This window comes from Aristolochia californica, unplaced genomic scaffold (genome assembly GCF_029961685.1).
Source record: "Aristolochia californica isolate CCGP_79_NKW_82.1479 unplaced genomic scaffold, dmAriCali1.0.hap1 SCAF_1, whole genome shotgun sequence".
NCBI lineage: Eukaryota > Viridiplantae > Streptophyta > Magnoliopsida > Piperales > Aristolochiaceae > Aristolochia > Aristolochia californica.
This window is the reverse complement of record NW_027181770.1, coordinates 2,717,482-2,732,591: the sequence shown is the minus strand read 5'-3', so window position 1 is coordinate 2,732,591 and position 15,110 is coordinate 2,717,482. Positions and strand designations below refer to the sequence as shown.

At 40.1% G+C, this 15,110-nt stretch overlaps 2 protein-coding genes across 3 annotated transcripts; one reads left to right on the top strand and one right to left on the bottom strand.

Annotated features, from left to right (window-relative positions):
* Positions 1–132: 132 nt before the first annotated feature.
* LOC137941420 (uncharacterized) lies at positions 133–4,419 on the bottom strand. Its single transcript, XM_068786860.1, has 7 exons — positions 4,092–4,419; positions 3,916–3,984; positions 3,597–3,764; positions 3,234–3,404; positions 2,936–3,145; positions 1,660–1,748; positions 133–1,222 (listed from the first exon to the last, which is right to left on the bottom strand). The coding sequence occupies exons 1-7, from the start codon at positions 4,171–4,173 to the stop codon at positions 476–478; spliced, it is 1,536 nt and encodes a 511-aa protein (XP_068642961.1). The 5' UTR covers positions 4,174–4,419; the 3' UTR covers positions 133–475.
* Positions 4,420–8,787: 4,368 nt separating this feature from the next.
* Positions 8,788–12,320, top strand: LOC137955761 (protein GRAVITROPIC IN THE LIGHT 1-like). 2 transcript variants are annotated; one of them, XM_068802876.1, is made up of 3 exons: positions 8,788–9,182; positions 9,379–9,487; positions 10,565–12,320. In XM_068802876.1, exon 3 carries the CDS (start codon positions 10,565–10,567, stop codon positions 11,891–11,893), a length of 1,329 nt encoding a protein of 442 aa, XP_068658977.1. In that variant the 5' UTR covers positions 8,788–9,182; positions 9,379–9,487; the 3' UTR covers positions 11,894–12,320. The 2 variants fall into 2 exon arrangements, with proteins under 2 accessions (XP_068658977.1, XP_068658986.1); XM_068802885.1 differs by lacking the exons at positions 8,788–9,182; positions 9,379–9,487 and adding an exon at positions 10,228–10,341.
* The last annotated feature ends 2,790 nt before the right edge of the window (positions 12,321–15,110 follow it).

Below are 15,110 nucleotides of genomic sequence, written 5' to 3'. Positions count from 1 at the left end.
AGGGACAAGTAAGCTAATGATGCCCCACATCCTATTCGACTGTAACTGCTTATTTATGACATTAAATGTCAATTTTTTAGCACTCGTCGGTTCTCGACGGTTATTGCAAGAAAGAGAACAATCAAGATCTAATTATATGCTGCAAAGTACTAAACGCTAAAGTTCACAAAATAATCCAGTACAAAACGAACCTGCAATTCCCACAAAAACGGTTACTTGGCAAAGAGAGTTGAAGGCCTAGCAGTTTTTAAGTTACTACCTATTGCATGGCGCAAACCATGGAGCAAATCAATTCTTCAGTAAAAAAAGCCTTCGTTCTGTCATGCCAAAAAAATTCGAAAGAAATTTTAATCACAATAACAGGGCAAACATGCCCATATATTTCCACCCTTTATGGAACCCAAGGCATCATAAACGGAAGAGATGATCTTCTGGGCCATACTTGCTCCTGATGTTGTAATGATCAAACTTAGGATCACCCCACGGGTTTGATCTCAACTGGTTTAGATTCGCCTGTAGTTCCACTAAACATGACTTCCCCACTCTTATCACGATGGCGGTGGAGATGATCTTCAGCACCATACTTGCTCCTGATGTTGTAATGATCAAACTTAGGATCACCGTAGTCCACGGGTTTTATCTCAACTGGTTTAGATTCCCCTGTGGTTCCACTAAACATGACTTCCCCACTCTTATCACGATGGCGGTGCCTGCTTCTTTCTTTCTGGCTTTTAGAAGTACTGAATTGACAATACTGGGCTGTCTCATTTGATCCATAAAACTCTGATAAATCTTGTCGCTTTGAAGAAGACCTATGCTTACCTGAAGATAGAGAAGGATCTTTCAGGCTGCCTGACTTGCTCTTCATTGGCTTCTGCTGGGTATAATTAGTAGCTGCACTGGAAATATGATGACTTTCCGCATGTGGAGATGAGTTTCTTTGCTTTTGCTTTTGAACCAAAGGTGGTTCAGGTTTGTCCTCGGGCATGAGAAGAGAGTCTTTGAGTGGAGTGAGACCTTTATTGAACCTACGAAAATGGAAACTAGTAGGAAGAAAGGACAGCAAAACACTCCCCAGGGCTTCAAATACTAGCTTGGATAAATCAGTGAAGAGCCTTCCAAACGATGGCCATCCCGCAATTGGATCCTCTTTTATGCTTTCCACCTTAAGAGAAGAGGACTTCTCAGCAGTTGCTTGGTTATGAAAGTTGCTGTCTGAGGTCTATCATAACGTTAGCACCAGAAAACAGAGTTAGCAACCAGACATCACATTAAAGTTCCAAGAACAATAATAACGATAACATGACATTACTGCTCTAAGAATAGAATGACGGAGAACTTTCATGTCTGTAAGGATGGTGGATGAACCTGACAAACAGGTTTTGAAAGAGAGAAAAACAAAACATAAGCAAGAAAAAAAAAAGTTTTACCAAGTATTCCAAAGGATGAAAGCACGCAAATTCACCTGACAATAGGTAAAAAAAATACCAATGTACATTTATAGAACCCTGGTGATGGTACGAAGGTTTAGACTATCTGTAGCAGACATATTTCAATGAAAGGAAATGTTTCCTAGCAAAGTTTCAAAGAAATGGAAAAACCAGACATTTTGGAAGGTCAATGCATTATAAGCAGAATAAGAAAAAACAAGATCCATACCATCCTTGAGAAAATCGAAGATCCAGATCCCTGCTGTAGCACACAGGCAGCATATCCCAAGAAGACAGCAGCAACGACCATCATCACATCTGTTAAGATAATCAAATATTAGTACTCATGTCAGTGTACAGAATAGAGGAGTCCCATCTTAGGAAACTTGGATCATGTTATTCTCTCCATTTACTGATCAAAGTCAATTAGCAGTCACGATGGAGACATAAGTTGCTGTTAGAATGAGACTCCTCTAAGTGGTGGAGCCAGAAAGATAAGGAAAGAGGGGCAGAATATAATGGGGCAAGTTGTGAGGAGTGTAAATATTTAAAGAGTGAGGTGAAGAGGGGGGATGAGGATCATGAAGGAAGGGGACATACCGATTTCCACTATTTTAGGGGGGCCAAGTGCCCCCCTCTTTCTCCCATACCTCAATACTGCAATGGATATTGAAAGCTATTACTAACCATACAACATTGTGATGCTCAAATCAAGCACACTCTGCTGATGTATTTGAATGTTCCAGTTCTGGTTGAATCTATTAGATTGAAGCTGAGTATCTATCTTCATTATTTTAGATTAGATGGCACTGGGGACATGTCCCTCATCCACTTGAATTAATTATACTATACTTCATGGATATGAAAAAGCAGTTATTGCAAGAAGAGGATTCTGGATCCTCAGTCAGAAAATGAAGGTCCTCAATCAGCCAAATAGATTATTAATACATCGCACATCTTTATAATCCAAGAGAAGATTATTACAGCACAACAATGAGATTAGATAAGTAATAAACTGACTGCCCACACAAACAGGCCTTCCAGTCATCTAATGCCTTTGAAGAGCGAGAAATTGCCTATCATCAGGCAGGCAAGGAAGTACACAAGTTGAAGATTGCTTCTATATTACTCTCAGCAGATTGGGAAGGTTGAAAGAGTAACCCTAGAGAATTGAACGCCGACTAATTTGTGTATGAGGATAAAATACAATATCAAATTTTCACTTGAATAGCAGCTCAATTGCAAGTGACATATGCATCTTCTTAATTTTTTTAAAAAAAAGTGAGATATGCATTTCGTTCAAGAGATAATTGAGACCCCAGCTAGAATGTCCATAAATATGAGCATAAATGTCAGCTTGTTTTGAGTTAACAGGACGTCTACTGACAATGAAGAAAAGAGAAGATAAAAACAGTTTTTAATAATACAGAGAAGGCAAATAAAGACAAGTAAAATAATAAGAGATGTATGTCGTAACTACAAGTGCTAGAGCACAGTGGTCAAACCTGAGGCAGTAATAGAACTATACTGGTAATCACAATCTTCTCTCTGAAGAGATATTTGGCGAATAGCAGCATTTCCTCGATCAATAACCAGCAAAGAACAGGTATGGCTATCATATACCACATCAAAATCACTAGAAAATTTTGCATCTTCACTAGGTCCGTCCCGATACCCTGCAACATTTGACTTTCCCCCAGCAATTGTTGTTACACCTGCAGCAAAATTATTGGAAACAACCGCATTAAGATATCAAGTTTCAGCTGTTTTACGAATTTAGTGATGGTAGTCCAAGTGCCTCACCTGATTCCCCTATCTTTCTAATAGCCAAATTTGAGGTGTCAGCAACGTATACATTTCCCTTGTCATCCATGGTGACACCCTTTGGATGATTAAAGCGAGCGTCACTAGGTTTCCCATCTACATGTCCGGAGTAACCTTGAAATGACCCTGCAACTAACCTTGCGCGGCTATCTGCAATAATTTAAACAGATAATAAAACTCCAACTAGAACCAACAAAGAAATTTTCGTGGAAATGAGCAGACTATAAATGATGTAATTGGAAAGGAAAAAGGAAACGTAAAATAAATCTATGTCAAACTAGCTCGGAATCAGAATACAACATATAGGATTTATCACAGCTTGAGAAAAGATGGAAGACTTACACTGGGACAATGGTGGTGTTATCCGAACAAGGTTGCTATTTACAGAATCAACTGCAAACAGCTCTCCCTCCTGAGAGACGCGGATTGAGTATGGCTCAACTCCAAGCTTATTTCCTTCTACAATAGTCTCAACCAAATACCCATTTTCAAACTGGACAACGTTCCCATCTACCCCAAAATCAATAAAGAAGACAAAGAAAAGTAAAGTCAGTAGCTGACAGAATTCATTCTTAGAAGCTGAAGTGATTAAATCTTCCCAAAATCTCACATCAAGTATCCAAATCTATGAAAATAAAATACGAAGGTGGACTCTTCTAACCAATATCTGGTGTTTTCGGAGAAGCCCTTGTCCATTTGACGAAAGACGCTAAGTGTTTTATTAACGATCCTGGAAAGGAAAAACACGAAATCAGAAGCGGGCATCGGGTAAGACCAAAGAACATAATCGCCTCAATATCGCCAAAAAAAAAAAACGGCGTGGATGGTCTTCATCACCAGATGGGGCAGCATCAGCTCCGAATTGAAGGAGAAAAGGGACGAGCGCCAGGAATACCGAGAAGATGAGTGATGTAGTCATCTCTCAGTCTATGAAATAGAAGTGGAGTGTGAGAGGAGTACTAAAACAGAAGCAGCAAACCATAACTCAAAGACGATACTCCACCCTTCACATTCGTGTTGCTTAGCTCAGGATTTTTTTGCAGATTGATTCAACTTTTCTTCTCCTTTTACCAAAGTGAGTGCTGAGTAGAGAAAGCGAGGTGGGAAAGTTTGCTCTAAAAAATCACTGAAACAAAAAGAAGAAAAAAAAATGAATTACTTTTTCTTTCTCCATCGAATAAAACTCCAATCTCAAGAAAATCTATGAAGTAACAATTTTTTAAGCAGCAAGTTGTCGACAAGTCGACACGAGTCAAGGTAGCGGAGTGGTGTATTTGACTTGCTGAGATCGAACCTCCCTATGTGTGAGCCTAACTTGATTTAAATATTTTGAGCCGAGCTTCGAGCCAAGCCTCATCAAAGCCTAAAATTGTTATCGAACTCGAGCCCACCAAGTTCGAATCGAGTTTCAAGCCGAACTTGAACCTCAACATATATTTAAAACTTTTCAAAAAATATATATCAAATAAAATATATATAAAATTATACATATATTTTACATAAAATTGGGCATAACCTATATATATCATACATGTATAAGATTAGGCATAACCTCTACTTAAATTAAACATAATCTATATATATAATACCTGTATAAAATTCGACATGACCTCTATTTAAAATTGGGCATAATCAACATACATAATACCTGCATAAATACTTCATAAAATTGTTTATATATTCCATAAACACTCCAATAAATTGTTTATACATTCTATAAAATAGTTTAAACACTCCATACACTGCATAATATTGTAAATAAATTTCATACAATAATCAAACACAACAAAATTAAATGAAACATTACTATCAATTTACAATCACCCAAATAAAAACTATAAATCCATTATAAATTTACAAACTATAGTTATTTCTCTTTATGCTAGAAAATAATATACGTCATTGCTTGAGCAAAATCTCCACCTATAACAAAAACAAAAAAAAAAAAATAGTTATTGTCAGATAAAAAAATATTCTTCCACTAACAGTTACTTAATGTCGTTAAAAATATTAAAATTACCATAATGAGAAAAACATGAAAAATCATGTAGCTGGTAGCATTATCTTTGCACTCTTCTTCTCAGGCTGTAATCATAAAACAAAATTTTAATAAATAAAACTAAAAAATCGTAACAAATAATTAATCAAAGAAATTCACCTTTTGATTTTTCTTTATACCGTGAAGAGTCCGAACCCAACCAGTGCCACAAATCAAAGTTTGAAATGTATTTGGTACCAAGGAAGAACTATATAAGTCTATTACTCTACCACCAGCACTAAATAATGACTCCGAAGCTACTGTGGATATGAGAATTATAAGGGGGGTTAGTCAATAAACTTAAAATTTGAAGTTCATCTTCATCTCCTGCTTCAAATTCATTTAATTCTTCTACATGAAATTCAATTTCAAACTTGGTGTTAATGTGGACAAGTTCATATACATTGGAAAATAGTTTCCAGTGTTAGTGTCCCAAAATAAGAAAAATATAAAAAACAAGAAAATGAGTAACTTATAATAGTATACTTAATTAAAATATAATATTAAAACCCCAAATTAGGTAAAAAAACATGATTACAACACAAATAAGTAATTTAATGTATAATTAATATATTAATATATTAATTATTATATTATTTAATAATTACAGTTTATGATACATTAATACAATAATTACGTGAGCCAAATAACTGTGTACATGATTAATTATAAAAAATAAAAAAAAATAAACAGGAAAATTTGATCAAATGTTAACTTTATCACACTATATTTTTACGTATTATTGCATCGTCTAGAAGAAAAATAGGCTGAGAATAGGATTTGCAAGTTTTTTTTTTTTTTTTTATATAAACCACACGTGCGAAGCTCGCATGTGTGAACTGCACGTGCGAGTTCGCATGCTGTGCGAGACAGAGCGTCGAGGGGGGAAAATAATCTCCCCCCCTCAGCTTAGGTCTCAGAACTTTAGGTATCCAGGGGTTCCCATTCTGGCGAGAGCGGTGGCCGGCTGATTTGACGGCGGCAGCAGGCAGTGGTAGGGGGTGACGACGACGGGAGAGGGTCCAGAGCAGCCGTTCTAGTTGGGGTACGACGAGGTGAGGGCGACGCTACGGGAGTTGACGGCGACGACGATGAGAGGCAAAGAAGGTGATGAGCGGGGGGAAGGATTAGGTGCGGCGGCGGCGGAAGGGGCATCGACGGCGAGAGGGAGAAGGGAGATGGAGGTTGAGAGAAGGAATTTCGGAGGAAGAAGAGAGCAGGGAAGGAGGAGATGAAGAGAGCGAGGGCGAGAGAGAGACCGAAAAAAAAATCGGGAGAGAAGAGAGCGAGGACGGGAGAGAGACCGAAAAAAAAATTTCGGGAGAGAGCGTGAGACGAAGAAAGCGAGGGAGAGAGAGAGACCGAAAAAAAATTCGGGAGAGAAGAGAGCGAGGGCGGGAGAGAGACCGAAAAAAAAAAATTCAGGAGAGAGAGCGTGCAAGACTCCCGAATATTTGCCCAATCCTGCCACTCGTTAAATTAACGAGTCGGCTCGCGAGCCGAACCTGGCTATGCTCGAGCTCGGCTCGTTAACCTAAACGAGCACATTTCTAAGTTCGAGTTCGGCTCGAACTCGAAATATAATAAGTCGAATCGAGCCTAGACCGAGCCAAACATGAGCCTCTCGCGAGCCGGCTCGGTTCGAAGCCACCCCTAGACGCAAGGATCTAGTGGATCGACATCGTCTAGTACTATGCGATTCGCGCCCGCTTATGCCGTCCCCCGTATCTGAATGCGCTCATCCACAGGCCTCTCTTATAGACAAACCCAGGCCCATTTGATCGGCCTGAAGATATATGGACAAGCAGAAAAGTTTACGGCCCACTAAGACAACTTAAGCTGCATATAGTTGGGCCATTAAGGTGAACGGGTAAGCAGCAGAGATGAAGAATCGCTCTCTCGTGGGTCCGTCTCTGGGATGCTGGAGCCAGTAAGAAAATGCCAACAGCGACCACCCAGAGCCCACGTCAGTTGAAGCACTTTCGCCGACACGCCACCCGAGTTTTCTTCTTCTGTAGACATTCCTTGAGAAATAAACTTGTATGATTAGGATAATTTTTGGTGCGCGGGTCATCAGTGATTGCACTATGAGGCTCATCAAAGGTGCGAATTACTTGGTACTCACGATGTAGCTAGCTCACATCCATTGAGAAAAGTTGAAACCACTCGATCATGCTGGCCCCCCTCTATCCAATTTCCTGTGTCTCTCACGTTCATGCATGAGTTCTTTCCACCTTCCTCTTTAACTACAACTCGATGGCTGACTTTGATGACTTGTGAATCAAGCCTCTATGGGAAGGACTCGAGTTTTGGCCAAACTGCATTGCAACGGGACCTACTTCTTTGCTCAATCATTGCGTAAGATCCGATAAGAAACTGAAATAGCTCAGCTTTTGGTTTTCTTCTCACGGGAAATGATTTCGATAGAATTTTTTCAACCACATCAAATCAAACTACTTGTCTGCGGACATGAGACCACCCCATTTCTGCTTTCTCTTCTGAAACACAGTAAAACCACAACTAGAACAAAATTCATTCAAAGCACCATGGACGTCGATTGATACCGAAATTCACCGAGGACTTTTCCAATCTCTATACATCTCTACCCTTCCCAGCTTCCATCTAACTGACAAGAATGTCTCTTGCACTTTCAGTCACAGATAGACGTGAAGAAGTGGCGATCATACGAATATCAGATGAAGGGAAAGGGATCTGATCGTCACATATGATGACGGGTAGATTGATGTCCATTTCAGAGACCTAGACAGCATTAATATGTAACAGAATTCGAATTCTCTTTCCGTTTCAGCTTTCCATTTGATAATTCAGGTCGCATGGAATGGCAAGACGTTAACTGACGAGTTGCTTTATTTGAGTCAGCTTCTTCGTCCATTCAGCACTCATGCGCGGCCCAATTGCCGTCACGTCGGTGAAATCAACGGATGAGGTTGAATCAAATGATTCTACAACTCTCATCACGTCGTACGCGGCTGGAAGCTTCAGGCGATGGCGTCTGAATTAAGTATTCGTATTTCCAGTTCGGCTAATTAGTCCTCATATTATTTAATCAAAAAAATAAATAAATAAATAAATAAGTGTTATTATTGGAATAATTCCATTCCCTGTACGGGTAATCTCAATTTCATCCTCACCTAACCGACCCAAAATGTCATCATGTACCGGTCCCACTTCACAATTAAGTGGATTTCGGCGGGGCAGTTTCGGACTTTACAGACCACAAATACCACCTTCCTCCCCTTGTTTAGGTAGGGGCCGTCCGATCCTCTTCCGTCAACGAAGCGCGCGATCTTTCGTAGTCACGGGGACAAACAGCAAAGTCTGGCCAAGTCCTCTCCCTCCCACGTGTTCGCATCTCGGGTTCGACCGGAAAAAATGACCAGAAAGACATCCAACGAGGGTCGATGGACTGAGGTAGATTGGAGTACTAAAGGCGTGACAGAGGGCGGACTGACGTATATCAGGAGTGACATTTACAGATGCTATATATATAGACAGAACCTCTAGGGTTTTGTTTCCCGATGTCTGTTTCAAGACATTTTTTCTGACTATTTGTTCTTCGTCGTTTTCTTTCCGCCTTGGTCTTGGCCTTTCGGTGCTCTCTTTTTGTCCTTTTTCTTTTGGTTTTTTTCCACAAAATCTTAAATCCAAGTATTCTCTCCCACTATAGCGACTCTGTTACTAGAAAATCCGACTGGATGAATAAGATTTGGAGAAAATCGTTTTTCTTTTCTTGTTGTCTTCGAGGGCTTTGAGGCAGTAGTTATGGCTGATGAGACTGAAGGAAGTGTCATTTGAGGAGGCATTTTGATGCTCGCTACGTAGAATTTCCGAAACGCAATGCGGTGTCAGGATGAAATGGTTTTCAATTGGTAAGTCGAAAAACGAAAATCTCTATGCTTTGATTGCTTTTCTTCTCCTCTTTCGTGAATCTGCCATTTTTGGTATATTGAAGTGGCAGAGATCTTCCGTTTCCCCCTCTATTTCAAGATTTAAGTAAAAGCGCATTGAAGCTACCTGAGCTTTTGCTGGAAGAAAATTTGACCATCTATAAACATCAATTTCCAGGAGCTGTGTGAAGTTGGCGTTTCATCTTTAACGGCAGATAAAAGATATGCCTCTTGAGATAATTTCTTCCGATCGAAGTTGTTGAAGCGGAAAATCCTCTTTATCGAAGGTACACTAAAGTGTAGACCTTTTTTTTTTTTTTTTTTTCCTGAAAGTTACTGACAGAATTTCTCCCATTGTTTTCTTTGCCCCCGAAATAATTTCCAGCGCCTTTACCTTAAAGCCGTAAACCATGCTTAACTTTTAGACCAAGGACGACGGTAGGATTGGGACTCCTGTCTGGTTGTGTGGCAATAATAAAAGGTTTCTTTTTGAGTATTATTCGATTTTCATGCCCGTCGTTTCAAATGAGAGTCCTGGAAAGATGCAGAATGTCATTTCGCTTCAGGCCCTGTTTTCTGTTTGTAAGAATTGTCAGCCTTATTTAGTTGGCTTTGTTCTGCTTGTTACTCTGGTAACTCACTCCGTGTGATTCATCTAGCTCTTGAAAGAGAACTCAGCCGTGGGCAAGTTTTAAGCTATTCCGGGAACCTCATTTTTTCTGCTCAAGTGCTCCGGATTTCTTTTTCTTTTTTAATTTGTAGATAGTGGACGGTTGTCTGGCTTCCTCTGTTTTATCTTCATTTTTAAATATATTTATAAACCCTGAAAATACACGGTTGCAAGTGTATGTACATGGTCTGTTTTCGGAAAATTGTTCTCTGTTCTTGTTAATGGCCTATGGCAAGAACCTAAAGCGTTTTAATCAGCAGATGGGTGGAAAACTTGCGATGGTTCAGACCCTCTCCGATATCTTTTAGACGTTATGAGCCAGCAGTACAAGTCCGTCGTTTTTTCTGGAGTTTCTGCAACGCGTCTCCTCTGTAGTCCGTCGTCCTCTGTTGTAACGCTGCTTTTACTCTCCAGCGTTCAAAAATCCTCCTTTCCCACCTCAAAAGAGCATTGGAAACCTCATATGGAAAGGTAAAAAAATAAATCCCACCACCGTCCTCGATTCAAGAGATTAAAGCGAAAGCAGGGGCTCTGCGGTCTTTCGTCTTTCATCGTCTTAATCATACTTCATACTTATGCCGTTCGTTCCCCTGCTTTCGTTTTTCTACCGTTCCCTCCTAGAAACCAATAGTCATCCTTTCTTCTAGTAGATTTCTCGTTTTTGACGGGTGATTGTTTTCCTCTTCGTCTTCAGATGGACTTGGTGAAGCCAAAATCCGCCGGCGTTGGCGGATTAGTGCAGACCTTCACGAAGGTTCTTCGTCTCCGTGCGGCTGGAGTTGCTCCGGAAGACAGAATCCGTAAGATCAAATTTGCAGAAATAATTAGCGCTGACCCCCCGAAGGACTCTAGGCCTTTGGAAGATGAAGAAATGGTCCGTCACAGAGAAGCCATGGAAGCCCTCTTTGCGAAGCTCTTTGCTAGTATTTCCGCCATTAAAGCGGCCTACGCGGAGCTTCAGACCGCCCAGTCTCCTTATGATCCCGAGATCATTCAGTCGCAAGACGAAGCTATTGTCTCCGAGCTCAGAAGCATCTCCGAGTTGAAACATTGTTACTTGAAGAAACAGATCCTTCCTTCCCAAGAATCTCTGATGGTCGCTGAAATCCAAGAACAAAAAAATCTGTTGAAGACCTTTGAGATCATGTCCAAGAAATTGCAGTCCCAGCTGCAGGTCAAGGACTCTGAGATCTTCGTCCTCAGAGAGAAGCTACAAGAATCACAGGCGCAGAACAGCTCGGTGGAAAAGAGACTAAACCCCAACAGTGCTCTTTTTGTCCTCGACAATCTCCATCTCTCTGCGCTAAATCCAAACCACTTCATTACCGTTCTCCAGCACGCGACGAAATCGATACACAACTTTGTGAAGCTGATGACGGAAGGGATGGAGTCGGCCGCGTGGGACCTCGAAGAGGCGGCCAACTCTATTGAACCTGGCGTGGCTTTTGCAAAACCCAGTCACAGAGTTTATGCATTTGAGTCGTATGTGTTCCGAAAGATGTTCTCAGATTTCCAACACCCAAGCTTCTCTCAGAGTTCCTCCAAACAGAAGCATCAGCGAAGGAAGTTTTTTGACAGTTTCATGGAGCTGAAAGGCGTGAACCCGTTAGAACTTGTGCTGGAGAACCCCGCATCAAAGTTTGGGAAGTTCTGCCGGCTCAAGTATCTCGGCCTGGTGCACCCCCGAATGGAAACGGCTTTCTTCGGTGACACAACCCATCGCAGCATTGTGAGCTCCGGCGGGTTCCCGCGGTCCGCTTTCTTCACAACGTTCGTGGAGATGGCGAAGCGGGTTTGGCTTCTGCACCGGTTGGCCTTCTCTTTCGAGCCAGAGGCATGCATATTTCAGGTGCGGAGTGGGTGCCGCTTCTCGGAGGTGTTCATGGAGAGCGCATGCGACGACTCGCCGGACATCAAGCCGCGGGTGGGTTTTACGGTGGCGCCGGGGTTCAGGATCGGGAAGACGGTCATACAGTGCAAAGTCTACCTCGTAGCCGGTTCGGGCGCGTCAGTGGAAGGATGATTTCGAGCGGGTCTCGGTGTATTGACGGTTCAGGCAGTCTGACGGGAATCAGACGGCTGTTGGGGCTGGAGATTCGTCAGGTCTTTGGAGGTTACGATGAAGCGAGGCAGTGTACAGGTGGCCAAGAGCCGGAGAGCTAACGTCTTTCGCGCCTCTCCTTGTTTTGTGCTGATCCAGATGGAAACTGGCAGCAAAAAAGTATTAGTAGAAAACTAGAAATAATATCTAATGATATTATGATATATATATATATATATATATATATATATATATTAGTTTTGGGTTGTCGAAAATCTTTTTTATAAATACGAAGAAGTAGAGAGGCGACTCTTAGTTAGATTCTGGAACATGTAAAAAAAATCTTTCTATTGTCTCCATGTGAAATACAAGATCCTTCGAATTGTCAGAATATTAATTTATTATTGTATCACCCACTGGGCTCCTTGAATGTTCCTCACTTTTCTTTAAATTATTTTTCAAATAAATAAATAAATAAAGAGAAATACTATTTTACTTAATTGCTCTGTTTAAACCCTTAATTTAAGTTTACCACCTAAATTTAGATTTGATATGGAAGGTTAATCAAACACTTGATCTGTTTTTTATGACACAAATAAAATAAACGCCTTCTTGATAAAATCTCTCAGTCACAGGCTCGACCGGACCGGCAATTGAGCTTCGTTGGACTGTAGCTTTTGTCGCAATGTGTGGTACACTCTAGTCTGTACAGCAGTTTGTGGGTTTACCTTCTTTAGTGGGCAGCACGTTGATGGGACAGCCGCTGCACTTGTAGGCGGGTGCCCGGATGGGGTCCGTCCCAGAACCTTTGGCTTTGGGTGTCGTATTCGAAATCTTCATATTAGTTTGTCTACTTATAAATCAATCTATCTCTGAGTTGAATGAAAACCGCGTCTCCAATGTCGAAGACACACACGCAACGCATTGGAAAATTGTCCCTCTGCTCTGATCTGGCTTTTGGACAGTCCAGATACGTCACAAGGGTGTGACAACAAATGGGCCTAACTGGGTCACTTGTCCGAAGGTCCCTGCTATTAATATTTTTAGTTAAAGAGGGAATGGAGCCTGATAAGAAGAAAAAGTAGAGCTCCTCTACTGATTATTACCCATTTGTACTGAATCCCTGCTGCCATCCTTACCATAGTCCTTCCTCCAGCAAACTTTTCTATGCAGATGAAAAGTTCCTTAGCCAGTAAAGACTTTCCATTCTCACAGTCGTTGCTTCTCATTTGATTTGGTTCCAAAACTTTCCCCAATGTATGGGATTATATAAAATTTGCTTACTGGGAATGGTGAAAGTGTCTGCTACTCCCTGCATGCTGGTTATGCTGAAGATGTGTGCTACTTACTGATGGTTGCACTATTAAGTCCATCCTGATTGGGAGGTAGGTTGTAATCATAGAATGCTCTTTCCCACCTCCCATACCGTTTCTTTTTTCTTTTAGTTTTCTCTTGTTCTAACCACTTTCTCCTCATCTCTTTCATAATTCTTTTTCTTCTTTTTTGATTTTTTGCAAACAGTCATGTGCTTTGATCCAATCTTTCTTCATTTTGTCTTCTGTTTTTCTTTATTTTTAGATTTTAACAAAAAGTAATCATATTATGTTAATTCAAGCAATCACGAACCAGTATTTATATCACTGGAAGGTATCAATCATCCCGTTGTTTTTTAACTTATTTGACCTCGTTTGCACTTTAAATATGAGACTGACTACCACATATGAGCTTACTTTTTTTCATTAGTACTTGGAGGATGGATGAAAAAACAAGGGAAAACTTTTAGAGCTTTTAAGTATCCTAGAACACAATGAGTAGGGAAAACTTTGACTGAACAATTAAAATATAGTGAAGTATGATACAAAACAGTGGAAGGGATCAACACTGACATCAAATTATCTTGGCAGAAATCGACTGTACTACTGATATTGAATCCCTCCTGGTCCAACAAAGATCAGAAAGCATACTTGTCTTACCAAGGTTTAAAACATTGAGTCCTTCATAGAAAAATAAGTTTTATAGAGACAGAAGAGTTTCAGAGAAGAAACCTCAGAAGATTTGATGCATATAACATAGATCAAATCTATCCAACACAAAAAATTGGAACTATTCAAGAGACGTTAAATTAACCAAGAGGTTTAATTTGAGTTTTATTGGGAGTTATTATGCAGGTTTATATTTGCAACTAAGTTTATTGAACATGTTTTCTATTATTTAGGGTAAAACTGTCTTAGGCTTTACTGACCAGTCTTGTAGAGAGCTTTTATTGACGAGTATTTCTGTCGTTTGACAGTTTTTATTTCTGTTTTAAAGGGTGTAAGGTCTGATTGGGATCTAATTCTTGGTGATCTTTCTGATTTTCATCTTCTTCAAATTTAAAAAGACATAAAAATATAATGAGGAATAGAGAAGAATGAAGATGAGAAGGAACAATGTGAACTGATGAAATCTGAGAAGGAGAAGAAGAAACTGGAATAAATCTTTTCTCGTCATGATACAATTCATGTTGACAGGAAGCCGATGCTATCAAGGATTACCTTGCAATGTGAAATGAGGATAGGAACTTTTTAACCTTACTTTTATGCTATTCTCTATTTTTATCAAGAGGTATGTCTGTGTCTGAGAGGCCATTCTGTTGTTAATCAAACTTCTGTTGCTAATAAATTCTTGGATGATTATGGAAGACATTCAAGCCATCTCCTCCATGTCTGTGTTGTCCTTTACCAACAGCAGAACTCCTCAGATGCCATACTTTATTCTAATCTCCATAAAATCAATTTCTCTCTCCCATTAATTCTTCCTCCAAGTTTGCAATAATTTCCCATTTTCATGGAAGCCCTTATACAGATTCTTCAACTTCTCACTCACAGAGCCAGACTTCTGCCTCTTATCTGTCACATACAACAAAATGCTTGAAGCTTATGGAAGATGAAAGAACATTACAATTCTCTGAGATTTTGTTCACGAAGTTGCTGAGAAAACAAGCTTGCCACTGATGCAACTTTTATAGAATTGTAGTGAAACATCTTGTTGCAGAGAGGGAATTAAAAAAATGTTTTGAGTTTTTCCACTTAATGAATGAAAGTGGATTCTGTTATATGGTGGAGATTTTTAATAAAGTGATTGAGACACTTTGTGGTCAGAAAATGGCGGATGAAGCAAAACATGTCATCATGAAGATCAAACCATGGATTAAACCCTC